General features: G+C 56.4%; 1 protein-coding gene across 6 annotated transcripts in view; it reads right to left on the reverse strand.

Moving 5' to 3' along the window:
* Nucleotides 1-827: 827 nt before the first annotated feature.
* MLXIPL (MLX interacting protein like) overlaps nt 828-27,051 on the reverse strand; it is a 33,739-nt gene continuing 7,515 nt past the window's right edge. The window contains exons 1-17 of one of the 6 annotated variants that reach the window (XM_012742252.3): nt 19,630-19,975; nt 15,832-15,938; nt 10,812-10,894; nt 10,565-10,654; nt 10,229-10,273; nt 9,574-9,775; nt 9,359-9,439; nt 6,054-6,223; nt 4,129-4,675; nt 3,827-3,894; nt 3,604-3,754; nt 3,332-3,447; nt 3,120-3,239; nt 2,821-2,948; nt 2,619-2,742; nt 1,858-1,987; nt 828-1,582 (exon numbers count right to left, since the gene is read on the reverse strand). In XM_012742252.3, coding sequence (XP_012597706.2) covers nt 1,464-1,582; nt 1,858-1,987; nt 2,619-2,742; nt 2,821-2,948; nt 3,120-3,239; nt 3,332-3,447; nt 3,604-3,754; nt 3,827-3,894; nt 4,129-4,675; nt 6,054-6,223; nt 9,359-9,439; nt 9,574-9,775; nt 10,229-10,273; nt 10,565-10,654; nt 10,812-10,894; nt 15,832-15,938; nt 19,630-19,922 — 2,574 coding nt within the window. In that variant the 5' untranslated portion in view covers nt 19,923-19,975 and the 3' untranslated portion in view covers nt 828-1,463. Of the gene's footprint in view, nt 1,583-1,849; nt 1,988-2,618; nt 2,743-2,820; nt 2,949-3,119; nt 3,240-3,331; nt 3,755-3,826; nt 3,895-4,128; nt 4,676-6,053; nt 6,224-9,358; nt 9,440-9,573; nt 9,776-10,228; nt 10,274-10,564; nt 10,655-10,811; nt 10,895-15,612; nt 15,939-19,629; nt 19,976-27,051 lie in introns of those variants that run through there. The other 5 variants (XM_012742251.3, XM_012742249.3, XM_012742253.3 and 2 more) reach the window with 5 other exon arrangements.

Below are 27,051 nucleotides of genomic sequence, written 5' to 3' on the forward strand. Positions count from 1 at the left end.
GTCAGAGAGCCACTCCAGGCCTGTCTGCAGCAGCAAACAGCACGGAAGGCTGGGTGCACCTGCCACCTGCACAGCACAGAGGTGGCCAAAAGCAGAGTCGGACAGGCCGGTGGCACCTCTGAGCCACTCACTGACCTTGCAAGCTCAGGCAAGGGACTGAGCTTCTCTTTGCCTCAGTTTTTCATTTGTAAAATGGTGATGAAAATAATTAATGGTGACAATAATTATTATAACTTGTATTATATATATAATATTTGTTAAATCAATAAATGAAAGGATGAAGTATTGGGGCCTTTGAAGCCTTCTACTCCAACCCCCACCTGAAATATCAGTTCCTCCTAGGACAGCCCAACCAAGTGGCTGTCCACTCTCTGCTTGACACCTCAGACAGTGGGGAAGTCACTACCCCCCCCCAACGGAGTCTCCTTCTGGATGGGTCCAGTAGATGACCCTGTCACTTCTACTCCTTGGTCTCAGCTCTGCCTTCTTCCCACTCAGAAAGGGGCGAGCCTCTCTGAACCTTCTCCTGGCCACGCAGGAAGGATCTCCAGGACGCGTGTCTGTCACCTCTTGCCTGAATGAGAACAACAGCCCCCTAACTGGTCTCTCTGCTTCCGTCTAATCTCAGCTCAGCACCCATGGGGATCCTGTGAAGTTCCAACTGATCTTGTCCCTTTTCCACTTACAACCCTCCAGTGGTGGCTTCCAGCTAAGAGTAAAAGCTCAGGCCCTTTGGTGGCGCACAAGGCCCTCTACAAAGCCACCTCCCACTGCTGCAGGCTTTCTCCCCAACCCAACAGATTGACAGTCACACCGACACACCAGCAGACAGTTTTGGCTTTTATTTGTCAAGAATCCTTTACAAAATCCACACACACACATGTCCACACACACACAAGATGCCTGTCCTGCTCTGGCCACCCCTGCCCTGGTCTCTCCCATGATCAGACCTTCCTGGCCTCACCCAGGGGAAGCCATCCTACAGCCCCTCTGAGTCACCAGTGAAGGAGCTGAGAGAGAGGGAACCTCCTTTTCTGCTTCTTTGCTCAAGAACAAAGGCCTGTGTCCATCTGTCGGGGAGCAGGAAGGGGTGACAGGGAAACTGATCCTCTTCCCTCCTTCGAGTTGTATGAGTTGCCAGCTTAGGCCCCCAGTGTCACAGTTGCTACAGCCTCGGGTCATCTGCTGGTTGAATCTTGCCCATCCCCATTTTGCAGATTGGAAAACAGAGGTCCAAAGAGTGGATATGAGTCACCCAGGGACACAGTGGTAGAGCAGGGATGGGGACTCAGCTTTTCTCAGCCTCCAGGAGGTGGGAAGCATGAGACGTGGACCCTGCGACCCTCAGGAAGGGGACTGCCAGGCCCAGGTTGGGAGAGGAGTGCCCAGAAGTTATCCCTGGAGCTCATGCCCAGGGCAGGCAGCCCCAAGGCAGCTGAGTGAGCAGCAGGCTCTGGCCAGGACTACAGAGGTTTGCCCAGGGTGCCCTCCGTGACTGCCCGCGTGGCTTGCTCAGGGACACGGCCCGGTTCGGTCAGGATGCTGGTAGATGTGCTCAGCTGGCGGAGGGAGTTCAGGACAGCTGGGGAAGAGAGAGACAACTCCTGGGGTCAGGGTCCTACCTTGGGTGCTGAAGTCAAAGCAATGTGGAGAGGTACCAGTTGGCAAGACGGTCAGCCCCTCTCAGGATCTCTGTCTACAGGTGTTCTGGTGGCCCGCTCAGGGGACGTGGTGGGGTGGCCAAAACCCTAGGCTGTGTTGAAAGCAGGCTGGACCTGGGGGCTGAGCAGGGCAGAACCCCCACCCCTTAGTTCTGTAGCCCGGACACACTGGTGGGCAGACAGATGGCTCACGTACTTGGCCGGAGAGCAGGCAGGGAGCAGTACTGGTCCAGCCAGGCCAGTGAGGTCTGGCGGAGGCTCTGCAGGCTTGCTGTGGACACCATGCCATTGAAGGACTCGAACAGAGGCCGGATGAGGACGCTAAACTGGGCCCAGGTCAAGGAGCAGGCCTGTTGTCCAGGCAGTACCCCACCACCTTACATGTAGCCTTGATGCCCAACCCAAACCAGGGGAAGGAAGGGCTTGGACACTGTCTGACCTTGACCACCAAGGACTCCTGCTGCAGCCCCTCCTCCCATCCTATAGAGGCCTGCCCAGCTCTCCGGCTCTCAGCCCCCTCCTCCTGGTTCCTTCAAGGCTCTTCCATGCTGGGCTGTCTCGTCCCTGAGCTTCCTACCCCTGCTCAGTCAGGAGTTTGACCCCTGTGCCGGGCAAGGGAGTGGGCGCCATGTCTTCTGTAGGCCTTGTACCACCCAGAGTCTAGGTTTTCCCAAACTGCCTTTGGGCTCCCTGAGGTCAGTGCCGTGGCTCCCCTTACCCAAGGTCTCCTCCCTCAGTTTCCCTCTCTGCTCCCAGCCCATCCCTGGGCAATCCTGCTGACCCAGATGCCAAGGGCCTGGAAGCAGGGGACAGAGCCAGAGCCCCTTCCCTGGGGCAGCTCTGAGTCCGCCTGGCCCGCGGAGCTGAGCTTATATCTTGGGTGCAGCCTGGGCTGGCCGCAGCATTCACCCCACCACAGCCCCTGCTGTCCCCAGCCACTGGTCTGAGCGAGGATACCACCCAGAACTTCCAGTTGTGCAGCGTCCGGGTTCGGACATAGTCATCAAACATGTCTCGCATCTGGTCGAAACGCTGGTGTGTGATGGGCACCCCGGTAGCAGGCAGCTGCTGCTGGCACAGGCTGGGGGTGTGGGGGGTCGGGGTTGGGCATCAGACGGCATGTCCCCCTGGCCCCAGCACCCGCCCGTACCCTGCCTACTTAATGGCAGCGTTGAGCTCCTCGATCTCATCCCGCAGCTGCTGGGCCTCCTCCTGCATGGCCGCCCGCTCCTGCTGCAGCATGACAATGTACTCGGCTGTCTTCTGCAGCGTGGTGGCTTTGCTCACCTGCGGGTGTCGCCAGTGAGGGCTCAGGCGCTGGAGACCACCTCACCCTGGGACCCACTGGGGTGGGAGGAGGCAAGGGTGTCTGGAGGGCTCTGGGGCCTGGTCTTGAGTAGGGGGGCCCAGGATGGGGCCCCATGGCTCTGGGGGTGCTAGCCTGGGCTGGGGGCTCACCTTGAGGCTGGGCTGGGCGCTAAGTGTGCTCACAAGCCCGTGAAGGGTGTCAAACCCCAGCTTGATATTGAAGCGCCGCTTCTGCTCTGCGGAGATGTGTGTGATGCGCCGGTTCTCGGTCTTGGGGAGCAGACAGTGGGGTGAGCCTAGGAAGGAGCCTGGGAGGGCCTGGGGGTAGCAACCTGATCCTGGGGTGGGGGGACGGTGCCCACCTTGTTGTTGTCTGCACGGCCCCGGCTTAGGATGGGTTGAGGCGGTGAGACCCGGACACTCAGAGCCCCTGGACTTGGTGTGGAGTTGAGCTCCCCTGACAGCCGCCGCTCGCTGCCTGTGGCCGGGACAGACAGACCCACAGACAGACCGACACAGGGGAGAGGGTCCCATTGCCCTGTTCCTCTCATCCTGGCCCCAGATGCAGTGCCCCTTTCTTCCTGCTTTTCCCTGCATCCCCTGGACTCCCCCAGTCCCTGCAGCCCCTCTTTACCGCTGGGTGCTGGGGGTGAGAGCCGCTCTGCCTTGGGGACAATCAGAGGCCTGGATGGGGCCAGTGTGGCTGGTCCCGGAGGTGGCCGGGGTGGTGTAGGGGCCGGGGTTGGGGGAAAGAAGGTGCAGGGGAATTCGGGGACTGTCTCCTGCTGGGGTGAAGGGCAGAGAGTCAGGGTGAAGCCCCTGGGCACACTCCCACCTCCCAGCGCCTGCCATCTTACCGGGGATGCTGGGGGCCGGAGGAGGGCGCTGGACACGAGCGGTGGTTCCAGGGCTTGCTCGGGCTTGGCTGTGCACAGGCAGAACTGTGAGGGCTGCTGGGGCTGGCCCCCTAACACCTCTTAAGACTCCATCCCCACCCCCAACAGCCATGCCCCTTTCAGGTACAGGGCCCATGTCCCTAATTCCTCTGTCCCCCAGGCCAAGTCTGTCCCTTCACCCACACCTTCTGCTCCCATGGGCCCCCCACTTCCATGGGTGGTCCCTACCTCCCCCTCTGCTGACATGGTCCCTCCTGTCTCACCTGCTGTGAGCAGCTGTGTGAGGCAGGGGTTGTTGCCCCCGGCAGTGGCTGTGGGGCTGGCCGTGGCAGGGGCCAAGGTAGGGGGGCTGGCTTTCCGTCCCCTAGGGGATGGGGCCGGGGGCTTGCCTCTGGGCCACGTACTCTGAGGCATGGAGAAGCAAGGCCCAAAAGCGGGCTCTGGACAGCTTGAGGCCAGAAGGTTTATGGGGAAGGGGGTGGCGGCAGGGCCTGGGATGGGCTGTGGGGTGGGTGGGAAGGCTGCAGGAACAGGCAGTGGGGACACTCCTGGGCCAGGAGGGACAGTGGGGAAGGGAAACCTGGGAGAAAAGAGAGGCTCTTCCTGCAGCACGGCGGGAGGTGGAGCCATGGGAGGGAAGGGGGATGGAGGGCAAGGCTCCAGGCCAGGCACCTTGGCAGGGGGAGGATATTGGAGGAGAGGTGGGGGTGCCAGAGGGGGTGGGAGCTTGGGCTTGGGGTCTTCAGGAAGGAGGAAATCAGAGCTCAGGAAGGCACTGGAGTCCAAGGGGCCAGGGCTGCTGTTCCGAACCTGGTCAGGAGGCACAGACAGACACTCAGAGGCAGGGGAGACAGCTGGCCCCTGTAGCCTCCCAGGCAGCCTCCTGCCCCGACTGAGCTCTCTCAACTGGGCCCTGGTGAAAGACAAGAGAACCAGTCCCTGCCTTCCTTCCAACCCCCACTCCACACACACAGCAGGGAAATTTAATTTAATCTGATGAGAGGAGGGAGTGGAATACATTTATGCACAAGTTAGGTGTGACAAAGAGCATCAGTCTTCCTGCCCATCCATTCGTCCACCGAGTAACGTATCCATCCCTCCACTAACTCGTCCATCAGTCTCTCCTCCATCCATCCATCCATCCATCCATCCATCCATCCATCCATCCATCCATCCACCTATCTATCTATTCTCTCATTTCTGAGCTAGCGCATCCACCTATTTCTCTACCAGCCCACCAGGTATGACCCATCACCAATCCATCCAACCACCCACACTTCCTTCATTCATCCACCAACCCAACCATAATCCATCCATCTATCCACCACCTGTGCATTCACCAGCTGCTTACCCACCCACCACCCTAACCCTAACCCCTAACCCTAACCCAACCCATTCATTTATCCATCAAACTATTTATCTACGCATCCATGTACCAGCCCATCCATCCAACCACCTACCCACCTACCCATATATTCACCAGACCACATCTGCATCCAGTGCCATCTACAACACATCTGTCCATTCACTAACACCCGCATCCACCCACACACTTGCTCATTCATTCCCTCACTGGACAGCCGTTTACTGATGCTGAACAGTGCTAGGTCCAGATGATGCAGTGGTGAGCGAAATCTATCCCTTGCAGCAGGGAGCTCACTGTTGGTGGAGGAGAGAGACCCCTCCATAACCAACTATAAAAGTGCCTGAAAAGTCTCATGATGGAGGGAAGAGGCATATAACCCAGCAGCAGAGAGGAAATGTTTCAGTTGGGCGTGGGAGTTTTTAAGCCACTGCTTCCTAGACATACATGCTCCACCTTCTCCTCCATGCTTTTGTTCCTGTTCTTCCTCCCATCTGGCGTGCCATTGACTAGTCTCTTCTAGTTCAAAACCCACCCATTCACTAAGGCCCAGAATTCCCCCTCCTCCAGGAAGCCCTCCATAAGCAACCCAGCTCTTGGTGGCACCCGCTTCGTGGTCCCCATGCATTCAGTCCCATTCAACCATTTTGTCCAGTTCTGCTTCATGGGGTCGCCCCTCTCTGGCAAGATTGTGCCCCCCACCCCCCAGAGGGCAGACATGGGGCCGTTCTTCCCCTCCAGTCTGTCAAGCACAAGACTGGGCACCTGCTGGGTGTGGGTGTAGCCAGGGCCTGCTCTCAGGTGCTCTCAGGTGGGTGAGCTCACCTGCAGGCGGCCATGTCCTGAGAGGTGGGTCATGCCCGAGGAGGCCGGGGACACCTCTGGGCTCAGGATCCCACTGCTGAAGAGGGAATCAGCCATGGGGCTAAAGCCGGGGGGCTCCGGGAAGTTTGAAGGCGTGGGCGTCGGTGGGGGACGGTAGTTGGTGAAGAAATCTGCAATTCAGACATATGGGTGGCAGCAGTCAGGGCCCAGGCTGTGGCTGGCAGACAGCTGGAGGAGCGTGGCCTCGAGCCCTGTCCCCAGCCTGGGCGGGTGGGGGTGGGGGGCTTCCACAGGAGATTGTGAAACTGGGAGAGTTTCTGTCTCACTCAGGGGAAGCAGCGGCAGAGGCTCGGGTGGGATGGGCCTGAGTGGGAGGCAGAGGGGGACAATGGGGTCAGCAGGGACCCCAGGACACAGCCCCTCGGCCCCAGCCCCGAGTCAGAAGGCACCCCTGCCCCCATCCCCAGGCTGCTCCCCTTCCCACTCTGCTGGAGGCAGAGAAAGGGGGGCCGTAGAGGGTGCCATGGCGGGAAAGGGGTGTGGTGGCTGGGGAGGAGGTCTGGGGCAGGAGAAGCTCTGGGGTGGCAGGAGTTCAGGGGTGACTTAGAGGTGAGGGGGTCAGGGGTCAGCAGATCTAGGACCAGTTAGGTTTGTTGCAAAGCCTACAGGTGGGTGACAAGGGCAGAGCCCAAGAGTGGGGTAGAGGGCCTAACGGGGTGAGAGGAGCCAAGGGTGGGTTCAGAGAGGGGCAGGAGTGTAAGGGGCTGGGATGCCTGCAAGAGCCGGGGGAGGTGGCCGCCGGATTGTTTGGGGTGCGGGTTGTGTAAGCCTTGGGCTATTCTGGTTTTGGGAAGCAGCTGCCTGTGGCCTGACCACATCCCGGGCCTGGGCGACACCCGCCTACCCGCTCCCTTCCGGGCACCTTTCTCTGACCCTGACCAGCCTGAGGTCCACCCAGGCTCCCAAGGCCTCCCGGTCTAGTCAGACCCAACCCCACTGTGGCAGCTCCTCACAGGCCTGGGATGGGCCCTGTCCCCACTCTGTCCTTCCACGACCCACCCCCACTTGCCAAGAGGGCTGGCCAGCCTCTCCCAGGAGACTAGGAGTCGGGTAGATAAGACCACCCCAAACCCAGAACCTGCTGGGGTCAAACGTGTGCGTGTGTGTGCGTCTTAAGTGACACTGCTTTGCCAGAAGACATGGGGCCAGTGTGTGGGAATAGGTGGCCACGTAAGTGTCAGTGTATAGCATCTGTTTGTCCCTTCAGGGTCTGTTCCCACATTTGTCCTTCTGTCTGAGTCCTCATGAACCTGCCCTGCCACGATGCTCTGTGCCCACATCTGTGTGTCTTTCCTGGGCCACGTAGTTAGAGAGTGTCTTCTTGCTGCCTCCCGCTGCCTCCCTTTGACAGATGGACTGGGCAGGAGACAGTGAGTGGTCACTAGTCCTCTGTCCACCCCCCAGGGACCGTGGGCCCCACTGCTAGCTGCTGAGGCCTGGGCCATAGAACCAGCCTCACACTGGGCCTGGCCCCAGGGTGGCCCTAGGAGGATGAGGGCCCCGAGCCGCTCCCTGCTCACACCTGCTGCCCAGTCTCCAGGGCTTGGGTAGGGGTCATGGGATGGCAAGCCCATCTCATCCCTGAGTCACCGCCATCCCCTTCCCATGGATCGCCCAGGCTTGTCCTCACCCTGCCTTGAGAGAAGTCGCTTCCCAGCTGTAGCCACCCTCCAAGCCCGGAGTCCCTCCCTAGCCTGTTTCCTCCAGTGACCTGACCTGCCATCCCCTCCCCAAGCCCCGGCCTCCACAGAGCTCTGGACCCTCTCTGGGTTTCCAGCCTGCCTCTCCAGTGGGGCTTTGGGGACAGTTAGAGCAGCAACCCTGGGGGCATTGGTGCTGGCTGTCCGCCAGTGCAGGAGCATCTGAGAGGGCCACAGGAGCCACCTCCTCTGCAAGGCCACACTTACCCCCCCACCCCCAGCAGCCACCCTGGCTCGTGAGAAGTCGCTTCCTAGCCCCAGTCTATGCTGGCCTTGCCCAGAGCCTGGGTAGGCTTGGTTGGCCTCCTACCTGTGGCAGGGGTCTGTGTGTCCAGACAGGGCCGCCGCCCTCCCAGGCTGCTCTGTTCCCAGGGCACTGCCATCCACACTTCTGCCCCTGGCACCCACCCCCCCCAGGGCTGGGGCAGGGGTGTGGGTGGTTCCTCATTCCCTAGTGCCCGCCCCATAGGTCTCCACTTCTTGATTGACAGGCCCAGGGCCCTGTGGGATGGAGTTGGGGGCTCACTGAAAAACTAAGCCTTTATTCTAGGGACCCTCTTCCTATCCCCTGGGCCTTGGGTGAGACAGGCTGAGCCCTGCTGTCTGCCTGTCCCCCACATGGCTCTGGAGGCCCCTAAATGTGCGATGATCAGAGCAGCCTGCGAGATCTACAGCCAAGTGAAGAAGACAACTCTGCCCCAAGTGGGGCAGAGTCTGTTGTGAAAACAGAGACATCTGTCCGCCTGTGCTTCTACTGACACGGCCATCTCTGGAAGGACGCTAAGAAATCAGTAACCTGGTGGCCCTGGGGTCAGGAGAGGGAGGCAGGGAAATTTCCTACATTAAAAAAAAATGCTTTGCAAGGTATGATACCTGGGATTTTTTTTAGAAATAACATGGGAGAAAAGAGGCATGGTCCAGAGGAAACAAGACTGGTAGAGAGCTGGTAAGTTGATGACATCAGTGATGGTTACATGGGGCTTCACTGAACTAGTCTCTACTAGTGTGCGTGTTTGCAGTGTTCTTTTTTTTGTTTTTTGTGGGTTTTTTTTTTGAGACAGAGTCTCACTCTGTTGCCCAGGCTAGAGTGCCATGGCGCCAGCCTAGCTCACAGCAACCTGAAACTCCTGGGCTCAAGCAATCCTCCCACCTCAGCCTCCCAGAGTGTTAGGATTACAGGCGTGAGCCACCTCGCCTGGCCTTGCAGTGTTCTTTAATAAACCGTTTTTATATGCATCATGTAAATAATAAATAGACCCAACCAAATCAAAGTCCCTTTCTCTCCCGAGAGTCTCAGCATCTGCTATTTTTCCTGGGAGCCTCTTTAGCCTGAAGTTTCACAGCCCCTGGTCCCCTGCCCGCATCTGAGACCAACCAGTCATGTCCCAAGGCTGGACAAAGGGAGGCCAGGAAGATCCCGCTGAAACCACCCAGACCATCCTCCCTCCTGGAGTGGCCTGGGATGGCCGCACAGTCCTCCCAAGGTCTTCCCCACACGGACCCTGCCCACTCACTCCACTGGGGGGAGGGAGAGGACTGCCCCACCTGAGATCTCCATGCAGTCATCCAGGCTGGGCTGCAGAGGCGTCAGGTCTGGCTGGATCATGTCAGCATTGCCGACATAGGCTGGAGGGGACAGTGACGACATCATGAGAAGCGGGCAGGATAGAGTGGGGGCCCCAGCCAGTCCTTCCTTGGCAGCGTGGATTCTCACAGGCTTGATCCCTCTCCCCTGCCCCTCCCTGGACGCAGGCGCTCACCGTCCTCGGGGGGCAGCTGCAGGGGTGAGGGGCTGGGCTGAGTCATGGTGAAGAGCGTGTCGGAGATGTCCGACAGAAAGCAGTCGAGGTCCAGGAGCTGCCGCCCGCCGGGCTCCTCCTCTGGGCCCCCAAGCAGCACCGGCACCACGCTGGAGAAGAGCTGCTCGCACCATCTCTCCGGCGGTGGCCACCTGCCTTCCGGCTAGGGGGACAGAACGGTCAGCAGCCCCTGGAGGACTCTCACTACCCCCGGCCCCCCATCACCCTTGCTCAGGTAGAAAATGGTCAGCCAGTTGGCCAGGAGGCCTCTCTGCTCATCCTCCTCACCCTCCCCTGGTGGCCCTGGCTTGTTGCAGACCAGCGGGGCTCCCTTCCTGCCCTCTCTGTCCTGTCTGGGACCCCAGTTCTTAGATCCCTTTGGTCCCCCATGGTCCCACCCCTTGCTCAGCAGGGGTGCCCCTGGTACTGCGCCCTCCCAAGGGGAGACAGGCTCAACTCATCAACCAGAGGATGACAGTCACTCCCAGTCCCCAAATATGCCCCGTTGACCCCCAGCCACTGTCCTGCCCACCCAGGCGGAAGCTGTCAGTTCTCTGCATCCCACATGCTGAGGGGCCAGGGGATTTCTTCCCTGCTGGACTCACGGAGCACCCACCTGCTTAGGGGCCAGGAGATCCCCTTCCCTGCTGGACTTACGGAGCTGCAGGGACACACAGAGTTGGACACGGGATCCCTTGCCCCCACCTCCATCACTCCCCACCAAAGCTCCCCTACTCACAAGCTCCCCCAGCAATGGGATCCCCTATTCCGCCTTGGGAGACACCCCCAACCCACGTAAGGAGGCTGCTAGGAGACCCTGTGGCCACACGGTGGCGCTGTCGGCCGGGACTTAGTGGAGGGCCCAAGGGATGCTGGCTGTGAGGCGGGGGTATCCCTCCCAGGGATCTCCCAAGACAGACGGTGGCAGGAGCCTTCCCTGGACCCCACGGACCCGCTTCTTGTAGTAGATGCGCCACTTGTGGTACTCGCGCATCACCACCTCGATGCGCCGCTTCCAGTAGTTCCCCTCCAGGACGACGGCCTGGGAAGGGTCGAGGGAGGGGGCTCAGTGGGAAGGGCAGCCCCGGCACCCCCATTTTCCACCCTCACCCAGTCCGCCTGGGCCGGCCCCCCAGCCCAGCGAGGGAGGGACAGGAGGGAGAGGCCGGGCTGGGCGGGCGGGCCAGGGCCGCAGCTACCTCCGGTTTCCTGTGCACGTCAGCCTCCGGCCCCTGCAGGGGGGTCACGAAGCCACACACGGGGCTCTTCCTCCGCTCCACATCTGCGAGAAGCGGGCCAGGTCAGGGGTGCCCAGGTGACACGTTATGAAATCCTGCCTGGTCTTGGACGTTCAGATTAAGCATCATCTGCTGCCTCCTCCAGGAAGCCTTCCTGCCTGCTCTAGCCCTCCGAGATTTTCTATGTGGCACTGCGAAAGAACCCACACCTCCTCTGCCCCTCCCCATGGGGGCCTGGTAGGTGGGCAGGCAGCACTTGCTGAATGGGTTGTGAGGCCACAGGCAGTGAGGTCCTCCAAGGAGATCCTGTTCAGACTGGCAGGCCAGGGTCTAGAGCCCTGGGTCCTCTGGCGCAGGCTCCTTGGCACTACCCACTCTCATCTCAGAAAACTACCCCTGGTCTACCTCCGGCTACCTACCTGAGCCTTCTGCCACGCCCTCCACTCTCCTCTAGTCTCCAGTCCTGGCCACTCCCCAGGTCCCTTCCCTTTGGCCCACAAACACATTCCAGGCTCTTCTTTATCTCCCAAGCCTTTCCTTCCCCCTCATTGGGTTAGCTACCAACAAGCTAACCTCCTACCCCTTGGCACCCCTTCCCTCCCTCCAGCACCCATTTTGGAATAGTTGTCACTTGCCACCTCTGCTGCCACCCCTCCCATCTCATCTTCACCTTCTGAGACTCAGTGTCTGCCCCCTTGCCCGCTCCACTGACCTGGCTCCTGAACTGTGAGCCCTGTCCCAGGCTCCCTGGCCTCTTCCCCACTCTCCTCCCCAAGCCCCAGGAACATTCCCTGCTCTCCTGCCTCCCTCACCGCTTTTATTTATTTATTTTTTGAGACACAGTCTCCCTTTGTTGCCCAGGCTACAGTGAGTGCCCTGGTGTCAGTCTAGCTCACAGCAACCTCAATCTCCTGGGCTCAAGCAATCCTACTGCCTCAGCCTCCCAAGTAGCTGGGACTAAAGGCACACACCACCATGCCCAGGTAATTTTTTTTTTTTTTTTTGAGATAGGGTCTCACTTTGTTGCTCAGGCTAGAGTGAGTGCCGTGGCGTCAGCCTAGCTCACAGCAACCTCAAACTCCTGGGCTCAAGCGATCCTTCTGCCTCAGCCTCCCGAGTAGCTGGGACTACAGGCATGTGCCACCATGCCTGGCTCATTTTTTCTACAAATATTAGTTGGCCAATTAATTTCTTTCTATTTATAGTAGAGACGGGATCTCGCTCTTGCTCAGGCTGGTTTCGAACTCCTGACCTCGAGCAATCCACTCACCTCAGCCTCCCAGAGTGCTAGGATTACAGGCATGAGCCACCTCGCCCGACCTCCCTCACCGCTTTTCACTGACTCCTTTGCACTGATTCTTTTGCAATGCCCACCCACGGCCTCTCTCACCCTGCTCCTTCCAGCTCAATCCCATAACCAGCTGCCTGGGGATCCTCCACTAGGATGTCCCAAAACCTACCACAAAAGCCCCACTGGCATTCCTGGTCTCAATTCTATAGGATCTGTGACGTCTCTTCCACCACTCCCTCCCCTCCAGCCTCTCTCTCACTGTGTCTCCCCCTAGTCTGGTGGCATTTCTCACAGGGACCTCCCTGACTCCAGCTTCATGCTCCCTAGTCTATCTTCCTGCTGCAGTCAGGTCAATTCTTCACAAAGTGCAGTTCAGGCCTGAAACCCTCCATGGCTCCCTACAACCTCCAGGATAAAGTTCACACTCTTTAGCTTGGCCTCCAACCCCCTCCATGACTTAGCCACCACTTGCTTCTCCCACGTCCTTGTGGCCCACCTTGAAGCTAGACAGCCCACCTTCTGGTCTTATTCCCTTGCCCTTCCCTCCTCTCCCCACCCTTCGGGATGGCTCCACCTCCAGGCAGCCTTCCTGCCCCCAAAACGCTATGGGACCCATGCACCTCCCTCCTCTGCCCTCTCTGGTCATCTCTGCGTGCTTGCCTCCCCACGGGACGTGAAGCGGGAGCTGTGCTGGCTCCGGTCTTGGCACATAGCAGGCCTCTGTAAGAGGCAACCCTAAGATTCCTCCTGGGCGCCTGACAAAGCAGGCAATCACTGGCCTCAGTCAACTTCCTCCGGGGCAAATGAGGACACAGAGGAGGGGGACCACCTGGGCATGAAATTTATTGGGACTTTCAGCATCACTTACAAAGTTCCGTCCTAAAGAACATTCGCCCAGACAGACAGGAGGGGTTTTGTCCTGCTCACTGAGCCTGGCCTGGATAGCACACAAGGGGACAGGCCCATGGCTGTGTAGACTCCCAGGGGCCTATGTAAGGAGGGTCTCAAAGAGTATCTGCCCCTGGCTTCTCAGGTGATAGAATGGGTACCGGGAAAAATGAAGTTTGTCCAGGGCCCCCAGAGAGCCAGGGCTGAGTGGCCCAGCTTTCCTCTCCCCAGCCCAGTGCTCTGGACAGAAGGGCTGTGACAATGCGGCTTCCTAGGGTAGGCTTTGTTTAACACTGATAAGTTGGTCTGTTCATTCAGCTCAGCGTCCAACCCTCTGGACAGGGAATACATGGATGAATCAGGGTGCCTACAGCTTCGCGGAGAGATAAGGACAGCAAACAAACAACAGAGATAATGCAAAGTGGAAAGTCCTTCTTGTCCAGGAGAGGTGCAAAGTACCCTGGGAGCTCAGAGGAAACCAAGGAGATTCTGGAGTGTGGGACAGAGAGAAGTGGGTCTCAGAGACCAGGAACCTGCAGAGGGATGGCAGGGCCCTTCTTGGTTGTGCCTAAGGCGAGACACTTTTCCAGGGGGATGAGCCAAGCAGCCCCCCCCCCCCAAGCCCACCTCAAACCTTTGGTGTTTAGGAAGGAGAGGTCCTGACATTTGTTATATGCCAGCCACGTGCGGCTGCTACTATCAAAATAATAATCCATCCAGCTGCTCACTTTCAGGGGGTCCCTCTGTGCACCAGGCTCTGTGCTAAGACCTGGGTGATGTCACTGAAAGCTCATAGCAAGCCTCAGAAATAGGACCTGTCATTATTCCCATTTTACAGATGGGCAAGCTTTGGCTCGGGGAGGCTAGAGACTTTCCCAAGGCCACACAACTGGGGAGTGCCAGGGCTGGCCTCAAACCCAGCTCTGTCTGAGTCAGAACCTGGGGTCCTTCCAGCAACTTGTGCAATAGCTGAGTCCAGTGTGCCTGGGTGCGGACCCCAAGGGACATCAAGCTTCAGCTATTATCAGAAATTTCTTCTGCAGAGTGAAGGGTTTGGAAGTAGAAGGGTCCCACCTAGCTTTGGGAGGAAGGTGGAAGTGTGAAATCCTGGGGTGGGGGAGACATCGACTCCCCCAGGCGTATCAGCTTCCTAGTTTTTGACCAGGGCCTGTCACGCAAGTTCTCAGAAACAGCATATTCTGAATGGCATGTTTGTCAGAAGAAAAAAAAAAAATGGCAGAGACCCAGAGAAGGCATCAAAAAACATGTACCTTCCACTTCCCTGAAAAGCTCAGCCACTGCCCCGGCTGACCTGCGTGTTGTCAAGAGAGGACGGGAAGCCAGACAGCTGGGAGCAGGGAAGGAGCACCACAGTGAGACAGCCCCAGACTCTAGCCAGCCCCAGCTCTGCTGCTCCCTTTTATGCTCTGTGAACCTGAATATGCCACTTGCCTTCTGAACCTCAGTTGCTAATCCATAAAATGGGGGCAATAATACTTATCTCCCAGGGCTGCTGGGAGCCTTAAATAAGATGCTTTATGAAAGCACCTGGCACATAGATGAATGGAAACCAGAAAACACTCCCTGTTTACTTGGACAGAAGCCAGCGGGGCCAGTACAGAGACTACTGCATATGGTCCCTCCTAGGCTGTGTGTTCCCAGCTCAGCACAGCTTTTTTTTTTTTTTTCCGTCCCTATTTTTGAGACAGGGTCTTGCTCTGTCACCCAGTGCAGTGGTGCAATCATAGCTCACTGCTGCCTCCAACTCCTGGGCTCAGGCGAATCTCCTGCTTCAGCCTCCCAAGCAGCTGGGACTATAGGCATGCACTACCACGCCTGGCTAATTGTTTTTATATTTTGTAGAGATGGAGTCTTGTTATGCTGGCTAGGCTGGTCTTGAACTCCTGGCCTAAAGCAATCCTCTCGCCTTGGCCTCCCAAAGTGCTGGGATTACAGGCACAAGTCACTATGCCTGGCCCAGGGCAGCCTTAGTTCCTGTAGCAGGACCTAACTGAGCTGGACAAGGTCCCAACAAAGGGCTGACTGATCCAAGTCTTCCAGCCTCTACTTCCCTGCCACGAGGGGTGGGGGCACAGGGGTGTCCCTGAATGTGACCTCCTCCAGGGTACATCATTTATTGAATACCAATTTAGTGCCAGGCCCTTTCACACCTGTTTGTCCCCATACCAACCATGAAAAGTAGGACTATTGGCCTCGTTTTATGGATAAGGTTCAGAGAGGTTAGAGAACTAGCCTGTAGTCACACAGCCATGAAGGGCAGAGGCAGGGTGGGAAACCAGCTCTGAGTGACTGTAAATCTGGAGTCCCTTCCACTATACCACACGTCCTCCCTGGGCCCCCTCTGCTCAGTTCTCCACGGTGGGCGCCTGCTGGGTGTTCAGGGTGGACTTCGTTGAAAGGCTGGTGGAGACTCACGTAGGATCCTCAGTCTCCCCGTTTACAGAGTGATGCAGCTGGCCCAGAGAGTGTCTCATGCCCCCGTCTACCCTGGCATTCGAGGCATCTGGCTACACAAATGGGATGAAGAATGGGCTTTGAACTGTCCCCCAAATCTCAGCCTACCTTAGTGCTTCTGAGGGGTGACCTCTGCTTTCCCCAAGACCCTCTGGGGATCAGAAGCTGTTCAGGGGTCCTGGTGCAGGGGTCTGGTCTCCCCAGAAGGCTGGCAGCACTCTGCTGGTGCTGGCCCTGAGGGTCCCGGGGGTTTTCCTGGGCAGCCCCCTTCTGGGGCCCTCTGGCCGGGGGGAGGCCCCTCCTGGCTGGGGAGTGGTGCCCACTCACACTGGATATACCAGGCCCTCCAGATGGCGTTGTTGAGGCGGATCTTGTCTCTGCAGAGCAGCTTGAGGCCTTTGAAATTCTTCCACTTGGGTGAGACCAGCTTGCCACTGTCAGGGGGAGAGGGCTAGGTCAGGACAGGGGTGGAGAAAGTGGAAGATGCTAGAGGGGGGTGCTCCACATTCTTCTCATGCACTAGGTGTTCAGCTATGGTTGGAATTTGAGGGACCCCTCAAATCTGGCCCCTTAATCTAACCTGCCTAAAATTCCTACCCTGAGAGTCAGATCTTTAAAATAGCCTCCCAGACCCCCACGGGGAGGGGGGGGTAGCGCCTTGTGTTCTCTGTAGAGACCTGCTTGTTAATCTACCACCAGAACTGAAGGAAGACTCAAACCTGTTTATCAGCTCTGTCCCGGGAACAACAATGTCCAGTGGCCTCACAGGCGTGTCCTGTGGGCTGGCCGGGGAGAGTTCTCACATCCATTCCTTACTTAAGGAGAGTAAGAAATGACCTTCCCCAGGGTCAGGAAGGGAAAGAGACATGCCCAGGGTCACATGGCAGGGACGAACCCAGGCCCCCTTAGGCTCAGGAGAGACAGAAGGGATGGTTGGGGAGGGTCTGCCTGGGTGGAGAGGGAGTCTCTTGACTGGTCATGGCCTCAGAGCCCTGTTGGTGTCTGCCCCGTCCAGAATCCCCGGATGGTGATCCGGACTGAGCTGGAAGATGTGCCCTTCGTAGGGACATGCCGAAGACAGTGAGCAGTCAGGGCCCAAAGGCAGGCAGCTAGGATGGGGAGTGGCGGGCATTGGGAAGCGAGCACCCTACCCTAACCCTAGCGGTCCATCAAATCCATGGGATGCAGGGGCTCTATACAGGGTCCTGCTAGGCACAGGACAAGTCTGCCACCTCCAGGAAGCTGACCCAGGAGGCCAAGACATGCAGGGTCTTAGGCCTCTGCCAGTCTCTTCTTCCTTCCTTCCTCACTAACCACAAGCCAGGATTGTGTACAAGTCCCCTCTGGCCCACCCTCTCTGCCCCTTGTTGAGGTGGGAAGGCTGAGGCCCCAAGACTTAGTATTTTAGAAAGCCAGGCCTGCTCACTCCCGGGGTCCCTCCCTTATCCTGGGGGTGAGAGGTGGGTGGCTGTCTGACTCCTCAGCCCCTCTCCTTGCAGCCCCTTGGGTACATCAGCCACTGGGCCCCCTCTCCTCTCTGGTCTCCAGGTTCCTCTGTTTGCTTTGGGGTGGGGGTGGGGAACTGCCACCCAGGGGACAACAGGCCTCATTACCCAAATAGGGTACACAGCCCAGCGCCCTGGCCCACTGGCTGGCCCCTTCCCTCCTGTGGTTAGATAAACACCATCTGTTTAGCAGGGAGACATGGGGTGGGGGTGGGAGAAATTGTGACACCTCCTGGGCCAGCTTCTTTTGGGTGAGGAGTGAGGGAGACTCCTGAGTTTGTCACCCCTGCCTGTATCCCAGCAACCTCCCAGGCCATTCTGACCACCTGGTGTCCCACCTCCAGCTGCCTGCCTTCTTTCTCCCATTTCCTTCCTGACTTATGACAGTAGGGGCCAGGCAGGTCTGGGGGAGATAAGAAGGTGACAATATCCAAGCCCAGGAGGAAGGGATTTGGGGTTGTGAGGGGAGGGGCACAGCCTGGAGCCAAAAGCCTAGGGCCAGGGTTCAAAAACTTATTATGACCAATAGGAGAATCTGAGATGCTTGGGGATGGGGTGGGGAAAACCTTAGAATCCCTAATTCAGCTCCCCACCCCCCTCCCCGCCTTGCAGGAATTCCCTTTAGAGCACCCCTAACAGGTGCCACTTACACCCTCACATCCCTGAGGCCACTCTTTCTAGCCAGCTCTGACCACGAATAAGTGCTTTGTTAAAGCCTCCAGAACCTGCCCTCCAGGGCTTCCACCCACAATCTGTGGAACATGTCCTCTTAGAAAAGTCCCCCCTCTGCCCGCACTGCCCTGCGGAGGGTGAGAGCGCCAGGCCTCTGCACCCTGTCCTCTGGGTCAGGCTGGCCTGGTCCTCCCACCACCTTCTGGACCTTTCACGTGCTGTTCCCCTTCTATCCAGTCACTCCCCTGGGACACTCAGTTCCAAAATCCTCTCCCTTCCAGAGAACCCCTATAATTAGGAGTCTTCCAGGGCTAGAACACTTTCCCAGTCTGAGCCTCGGGTTTTTCCCCTGCCAAATGGGGAAGCCCCGGGCCGCTGGTATTGACACTCCCCCCACACCATCCCCAGAGCGGTGCTTAGGCTGACACCCTGGCCAGAGATTTAATATTCCGGGTGTTTGGGGGGAAAAAACACAGCCCTTTCCACTCCAGCGGTCCCTGACTGGGGTTACATTAGCCTCAAGTCAGCCTCTCAGGGGAGCAGTCCTTGGGGTGTGATCTGTCCCCTACCTTGCCACCTCCCCAGAACCTCGCCTTTGGGTCACCCATGGTCTGGGGTGGAATTAGCCAGCCCAAGTAGAGCGGCGTGTAGCATAAAGCAGGAAGCCAAAGCCGGGAGTGGGTGGGACATGGGAGACCCTTAGGAGGAGGGGTGCCCGCATCCTGTGTATGGGACCTTAGATGCCCTGTCCCAGGCAGTCTCGTGACGTCCAGGGGGGAGGGGAGAAGGGACGGGAATTTGAACTTTCCACATCGGTCCGGAGCCCTGGACGATCAGGTTGCAACATGACCTGGGCTCAGGGCCAGAGCATGTGGGCCAAGGTTACTCTGCCTCCAGCCAATGGGGTCGCAGCTCGGCGGCCGCGGTTGGGGGTAGCTACACTCCCGCGCAATCCCCACCCCAGCTCCCGCTCGCCTTCAGGCGGCAGGTGCCAGTCTCTATCAAGCGGTTCTCAGAGGTGGAGGAGGCGCTGCGGAAGAAGAGGAATATTTACACAGAGAAAAGATCAAGGCCGGCCGATCCCCCTTTCTCCCCTACGGTTTTCGGTTGATAATTTATCCTGGCCCCTCCGCTCCGGGGAACTTTGCTCCAGGGCACGGGGCCAGGACCCGGGTTGGCGCCTTACCCTGGGACGCGGGCGGGGAGCGGAAGCCGGGCGCGGCCCGTGCTCTCCGCGACGCGCTAACCTGGGGTCCCAGGCTGCGTCGGGCGCTCAGCCTCGCTCGGCGACCCTGGCGGGGGAGCCCCGGCCTCCGCGCACCCGCCCCGCGGCCAGCAGCACCCCCTGCCGGGCCGTGGCCCGAACCCCGGCGAGCTGCGCCGCTCCTGCCAGCCCGGGACACCCTCCTCCCACCACCCTTGACCTATTCGCGTCCCAGCACTTGGGAGGAGGTGGAATGGGACAACCAAAGGCGCGGGGAATATTGCAGGGTGCAGAAGTAGGGTGCGTCTGGGCCGGGCTGCTGGGGAGAGAACCCAGGGCTGCAGGCGGTCAGGAGGAGTGGTCCCGGGGTCGGTGGAGAGTGGGGATGGACGGGCATGGCCTAGGGGCCTGGGAACGCGAGGGACGCCTGGCATTTGGCGGGTGGGCAGAGGAGCAGGGACCAGAGCGAGGGGCCCGATGTGGTCCTAGGGAGGTCGAGGTGGCGGGCTGGGCGGTCGCCCGGGGATGAAGCGACGGTGGTGAGGAACGGGAATCAGAAGGTTTGCAGGTTCGTCGAGGGCCAGTGGGCTGCGCCGGGGTCAGAGGACGCCAGGGGTTGGGGGCGGGAGGAGTCCAGGGTGTGGCTGGAGTCCCGGGAGCAGAGGGCCCCGGAGGGTGTTTGGAGCCCCAGCGCGCAGTCCCGCCACGGAGAGCCGAGGCCGTCGGCCCCGGAGCCGCCCTCACCTGTAGGCCAGGCTCAAGCACTCGAAGAGGCGAGTGAGTGTGGGGTCGATGCTGCGCGGCCCGAAGTCGGAGTGCCCTACGGGCCCCTCCTGGTCGCGCCGCCGGGTCAGGGAGTCGCTGTGCGGCGAGGACACCATGAAGTGACCGCTGTGGATGACCTGCGAGCGGAGCAGCCCGCTTGTGCTGCGCCGGAGACTCGGGTCCTCCGAGTCTGTGTCCGAGTCCGAGTCCGGGCTGGGGACGACCCGCGGGACCTGCAAGCCCGCGGCCAGCCCTGCCAGAGCCCCAGCCATGGCTATCGCCGCCGCCGCCGCCTAGCCTGGGCTCCGCCGCGAGGCCGGGGCAGCTCGCGGGCGCTCAGCCTTATTAACATAGCCCCACCCCCCGCCGCGATAGGCCCTCGGGTGGGCGGGGCCTCGGTAGGGCGGAGGGGCGGGACTTCATTAGCATAATCAATGCTCCAGGTGTGAGCCCAAGGCCCTGGAGCTCCAGCGGGTCTGTCGCTATGGGTCCTCCCGCCTTTCCTCCTGCTGTGACCACTTGGAGTCAATCGTTCCTACTTCCCCCAAAAGGGGTCTCAAGAAGGGTGGACTATCACACCCGAAACGGAGAGCGCCTCAGTGCCTGAAGCCCGGTGGGGTTCGTGCTTCCAGGGGTGCCCTCCCGGGAGGCCCGAGATCACCATGTCCCCTCACCTAACTACTGCGTCCCTACTCTCCTTGATCTCAGCACGGCTCAGCCGGAAGCCCCCACCTCTCGAGAAGAGACCTTGTGTGGTGGACATGAGGCAATGCCCCTAAAGGGCTTGGCCTCCAGGGAGTTGTTGGTACCCCTAGTGACGCTGTGATCGTCACTACAGCTGCACAGACGGGCCCACGGGGCTACATGAGTGTGAATCCTGCGGAGCCCTGCGGGACCGTTGCGGTGGTAATGGTGGCTGGCTGGCAAGGTGGAGCCTGTGCCACCCTCCCCGGGACAACCCTCAAAGCAAGCATCTGCCCAGGAGCTCTGGACACCCCTCTCACTGACCCTAAGGTCCAGCTTCTGAAGTAGAAACCAGGCTGAGGCATTCACGTCTGTCACCTCCCTGGATCCCTTAACCATCCTTAAAGGTGGGATTCAGAGGCACACGGGAGCAAAAACATGCCCAAGTATCTCAGAGGAACAGCAGCAAAGCTTGGTCTAGAAGATTCCCAGACTTCCCTCCAGGGCTGTCCCTAGTGGGTGTGGGGTGGGTGGGGACAGGGAAGGGCTGGAGGCAAACATTAACCTCCCTTGGCTTTCTGATGTTGTGTCCTAGTTGTCACCATGGGGGGAAAGGGGAGGTGGTCAGCGCAAGCTGCAGCCTTGGAAAAGGTTTGCATGCAGCACTTTCTTCCAGCCCGTGCTAGGGTTACTCGGTCCTCAGGGTCACAATGCAGTGCCCCGGGGCTCCCAGCAACTGGCAATCAAGTGAAGTGATTGCTGGAGGCTGCTCACAGACTGGCCCTTTCTCCCACCTGGCTTGGTACCCTGTGTCCCTGCCAGTCACCTAACATTCCTGGGAGCCCCAGCTATTCTCCAGTCCTCCCTGATGCTCTCTGCAGAAAGTGCATTCTCCCTGTGCCACCCCCGCCTGACTGCAGGGGTGGAGGTGGGAATTCCAATGCTCATCTCAGTCTACCTCCTCTGGAGGGGCTCTGCCCCACTTCAGAGCGCCATCTCCAAGTGGCCCTTTTGAGATCCTTGGCACAGACTGACAAACTTCTCCCCCTGTCTTCCTCCCCCTACCCTTCTTCGGAGCCCTGAGGCAAGACTGTGCCCTAGAGTCTCTGAACCCCACAGCGGGCACCCACGGACCTGGGGAATGCTTGGAGGAAGGGGCATGATGCTAGGAGGGGCTGGTGGGCTGCTGTAGGGGGTGTGGTGGGAATTAGAGGCTCCTCCCCACCTCCCTTGGGGCCTCCTAGCTCTGGGGGCCCTGGCTCAGGTGGGGACCTGAATTGATCCTTGCTGTGCTACGAACTCCATGAATAACTCTGGGTAGTGTCTTACTGGGGATCTGTCTCTCCATCTGTAAAATGGGGAGACTGAATGCAGTGATTTTTTAGGGTCGTGCAGCCTTGGTTCCAAGTCTTTGCTATCAGCACCCCCAGATCACCTCACCATGCTCTCCGCTCGGCCACCTGTCCCCAGGAGAAAATCTCCGATTGCCTCCTGCAGTTCCAGAGACTTTCCTCTGGAACTAGGTCTGAGTAGGGTGGGAGGATTATGAGTGAATTCTTTCCCTCACCCCACACCATCAGTTTCCCCTCATCAGGCATCTGCATCTCATTTCTGCTCAGGGCTTATACCTTTAGAGGTATAAGCACCGAAAAGACAAGCCCAGCCTGTGTAATTCCAAACAACACTAAAGAGTATGAGAAATGTAAGGATGTCCACAAATCCTGATCTCTCCCATGATGACATGGCATAGCCAGTTCAGGGTGCCCGTGCCCACACACAGCACAGCCTTGGTAAGTTGGCCTGCTCGCCCTGTCCCTGCCTTTCTCATTTGGCCTCTATTACCTATAAACCAGAGTTTATAGCCTCTCTACAATCAAGTCTTGTTCACAGTCCACACAGGTGCAGGACAAGGTCCTGACTGGGGTGTGAAGACCTGGCTGTCCCCATCTGATGCCAGGCCCTCTTTGCCTCCCAGTCTTGATCTTTAGGATTTCCAGACTGCCCCTTCTCATCAGGAAAGCTCATCTATCTTTTTTTCTTTCTTTCTTTTAGAGACAGGATCTTGCTCTGTTGCCCAGGCGTGATGATAGATAGCTCACTGCAGCCTCAAACTCCTGAACTCAAGCGATCTTCCTGCGTCAGCCTCCCTGGTAGCTGGAACTACAGGTGCAAGTCACAGTGTCTGGCTCACCCATCTTTAAGTGCCACCTCTGACATCTTCCATGAGTTTTCCAGGTTAATATCTCTGAGTTCCCACAACCCTTGTTCCAATACAAACTCTGATTTCATTCTGCTTAGCGTTCACAGTGAGCAGTGCACGTGCTTTTCTTTCCCACTAGATGGCAAATTTCCTGAAAACAAGAATCGCATCTTATTTCTCTGTATCACCCATGTCCTTCTCAAGTGCAAATGTGCAAATGGGTACTTGGTGATTGAATGAGTTTATAGTACATCTATCTACAAGGCACACTCTATCCATCCATCCACACACACATAGAAAAAGGTCATATAAATGCATATGATATGCCCCTCTCAGTGCTAGGTATTTAATTTTCACTTTTGCAGAAGTTAAAAAGATATAGAAAAGCCAATATTCAGCATTTTTAATATTCATAGAGATAGCAAGTTGATTAGTAATTGCCAGGGGTTGGGGGTGGGGAATGAGGAGGGACTGATTATGGATATGGAGTTTTTTTTTTTTTTTTTTTTTTTGAGTGATAAAAAGGTTTTGGAATTAGATAGTGGTGATAGTTGCTCAACTCTATGACTATACTGAGCACCACTGAAAAATGGCAAATTTTGTGTACATCATATCACAATTAAAAATAGGCACTTTTATATATCTCAACTATGTGGGTATGTTTGTGTTTTCATCACCAATTTAAGAAGCGGACACTGAGGCTGTAAGAGATGAAGTGATCCAGAGGATTGTAGTGAGAATAAGTGATAAATAGTTAATGTGTACGGAGCACTTACCACCTAATAGGTCCATGGAATCTTCACAACAGCCCCATGATTTTCAACCCATTTTGTAGAAAAGGAAACAGGCTTTGCTGAGGGATATGGTAAGAAGAGAACTGGGATTCAAATGCGGGCAATCTGATGCAAACCTGTTCCACAAACATCTATCTTCTCAAACTGAAAGAACTGCCATTGTTCAGGGGGGTGTGGTATGAGCAGGACCTCAGCCACTGCTGGTGCCAGCATAACTCAGCATAATCAAGCACTTTGGAAAAGTATTTGGCAGTGTCTACTACAGCTAAGTATCACATACTTTATGACCCAGAAATGCCACAGAAATATGTGGAAATTCCCTATGTGCAGAAATATGCATATATGCACCAAAAAACAAGACTATGCATGGCAGCACTGCTCTTATTAGCCCAATATTGGCAATAACCTAAATAATCTATCACCAGGTGGATAAATGCATTCCAGTATAATCACACTATCAAATATTAGTACAGCAATTAGAATGGATGTTCTACAACTGAATGCAACCACATGGATGAACCTCAGTGATAATATGATGAGCAAAAGGATCCTAACATGGAAGTGTATATGCCGTAAAATTTCATCTACATAAAGCTCCAAAACAGGCTCATCCTGGTGTTAGGAGACAGTGTTGCATTCAGCCTTGGGGCAACTAGAAGGAACAAAGAAGGAAGCTATTGGGGTGCTGCTAACACTTTGTTTCTTTATCTGGGTTCAGGTTACATGGGTGTGTTCTCTGTGAAATTCATTGACCTGGGTCCTTACACCCTCACGAGGTGCCCGGTGGTGTGACAGGTGTTCAATGGATTATCTCCCTTGGCCATGACCATCTCTATATTCCTGTCTTAGTGCAGGTCCAGGGCCCAGCCCTGTTCCCATGCTTGCCTACCCCTTGCTCCTGGTGACTCAGTCTGACAGCCTGAGACTGATAGTGTCCTAGACAACCTGAGCACCCTACAGTTACAAACATGGCCTCTGTCTCTTCTCACCAGCTCCTCAGCTCCTATCACCAGGCTGGATACTCAGGTAGCCTCGCTGAAGATCACCTTGGCCAGGGGGTGGATTGGGCATCTTGCTGCTGGGATGAAGGAGATGGTGAAATCAGGCCCAGGGGAAGATTTGGCAAGGGGGCAGATCCCTGAGTGAGTACAGGACAGAGGGGTGGACAGGAGTGAGAAAGAGGAGTCTTAGCTCTGTTGCTTTTTTTTTTTTAATTATTATTTTCTTTTATTTTAGCGTATTATGGGGGTACATGTGTTAAGATTACATATATTGCCCATGCCCCCCTCCCTTAGCTGTGTCTCTAACTGATGGCAAGTTGGGAAGTCACTTCCCTGTGTGGGTCTCAGTTTCTGCATCTGTAAAATGGGGTAGACAAACCATGAAGAAAAAACTGATAACTATGACTACATTAAAGCAAGGAAGTTTCTGTATCAGAAGCACCCAATTGTTCTATCAAAAAATATGGATCTCAACATATTAGGAATGGAAAAACCGCTTTCCTTTGTAAGAAAGAAGCACACTTTACTTTTATAGGCTTTCTGCTTTTATATTTATGTTTAGTGATACTACCAGTGGCAGTTATATTTCTCACACATTTTTAAATTATGAAAATACCAAGTCAAAAGAAAAAGTCCTGTGTTAGACTACCTCTAGTCCCTACTGAGAACCACCGATCTTTGTGCTCTGAGATTGTGAGAGTGCAGGAGGAGGGAGAGGAGGAGGAGAGGAAGAGGAAGAAGCACAGCACGGTAGAGATCAAGAGAGTCTCCAGCCATCTGTCGACCCATCCATTTATCTGTCCATCTGTCCATCTTGTTATCTACTTATTCATCCCTCCATCCCCTAATAGCCAATCTGTCTACCCTTTTGTCTGTTCATCTACCTGTCTGTCCATTCATGATCTGTCAATCCATCCTCCCATCCATCTGTCCATCCATCCATCTATTCTTCCATCTATCCATCCATCCTTCTATTTCCTACCAATCTGTCCATCTACCCTTCCATGTAGACATCTGCGTAACTGTCCATCTATTCATCTCCCCACTCACTCAAATACTCACTTGCCTGCCCATCCAGCACACACATTAACTGCCTACTGGTATCGGGCCCCCTGTTAAGCCAGGGGTGAGGGCTGCTCTGTTTCCACACAGCTCAGGCTGCAGAACAAGGTGTGCCCACCAGCCTTCAGAGAGGGGTGGAAATAGTGCCCAGGATTGCAGAAGTTCAGTGGAGCAGGGGCCGACTTGCAGCATGGGGGACAGGGAAGGCCCTCTACAAGAAAGCGTGCTTGAGGTGGGCCTCAAAAGACAAAGTAGGAATTAGACACACTGAGAAGGGAGAAGGTGTTCTGAGATGACAGCTGGAGCAAAAGCAGGGACGAAGGAACCAGAGTGGTGAGTCATTCAACTGGCTGGGGTGACAGCAGTGTGCCAGCAGCCCATATAGCTGCCATGCGCCCCAGCTCCCTTGGGGCAGGGCACAGGCAGCCACCTCCAGCCCTGCCCCTAAGCATGTCTCCAGTGGGCACAGAGGCAACTATATCAGCGCTACTCAGAGTGTGGCCAAGGACCACTGCCAGGCGGCGGATTCCATCACTGGTTTGCAACAAGATAAACACATAAATTGCAAGTGTTTAGGAATACAGCACTCTAATAGAGTAATTTTTTGTCTGTTGAATATAATAATAAAAAAAACTGGGCTTAAAATTTGTATATTTCCTTCACTTTGATTTTTCTAGTAATTCATTTTCTATTATACTTTGCATACATATTAGTCCATGGCCGATTGAAAATAAAAAAGCAAAAGGGACCTTCATTCAGTTTTTTTATTAAGGGGTTGGGAGTTATGAGGAGGGGTGCTCAGTTTCCTTGTTTATTTTTGTTGAGACACAGTCTCACTCTGCCACCCTGGCTAGAGTACAGTGGCATCATCATAGCTCACAGCAACCTCCAACTCCTGGGCTCTAACCGATCCTTCTGCTTCAGCCTCCCAAGTAGCTGAGATTACAGGTATGCATCACAACGTTCAGCTGGGTTTTTTCTTCTCTTCTCTTCTCTTCTCTTCTCTTCTCTTCTCTTCTCTTCTCTTCTCTTCTCTTTTCTTTTCTTTTCTTTTCAGTACAGACAGGGTCTCACTCTTGCTCAGGCTGTTCTCGAATTCCTGAGCTCAAGTGATCCTCCTGCCTTGGCCTTCCAGAGTGCTAGGATCATAGGTGTGAGCCACCACACCCGGCCAACCCAGATAGTTTGAGAAGCACTGATAAGGCGGGGGAGGGGGGGCTGTGGTGGCTCACACCTTTAATCCTAGCACTCCAGGAGGCTGAGGCGGGAGGATCCTGAGACCCCGTCTCCACTAAAAAAATAGAAATTAGCTGGACAACTAAAAATATATAGAAAAAATTAGCCGGGCATGGTAATGCATGCCTGTAGTCCCAGCTATTAGGGAGACTGAAGCAGAAGGACTGCTTGACTCTAGGAATTTGAGGTTGCTGTGAGCTAGGCTGAGGCCACAGCACTCTAGTCTGGACAACAGAGCCAGACTCTGTCTCAAAAAAAAAAAAAGAAAAAAGAGAAGCACTGATATACAAGACAGCTTACACCCACACGTCCTATGCCAATGTGACTTCATGATCATTACCTCATGTCCCTGTGTGCCAGGCAGGACAAGGACTATGGTCCCCATTTTACTGGGTCACTGGCACAAGGTTCTCACAGATGGCAG

Source organism: Microcebus murinus, chromosome 19 (assembly GCF_040939455.1).
Source record: "Microcebus murinus isolate Inina chromosome 19, M.murinus_Inina_mat1.0, whole genome shotgun sequence".
NCBI lineage: Eukaryota > Metazoa > Chordata > Mammalia > Primates > Cheirogaleidae > Microcebus > Microcebus murinus.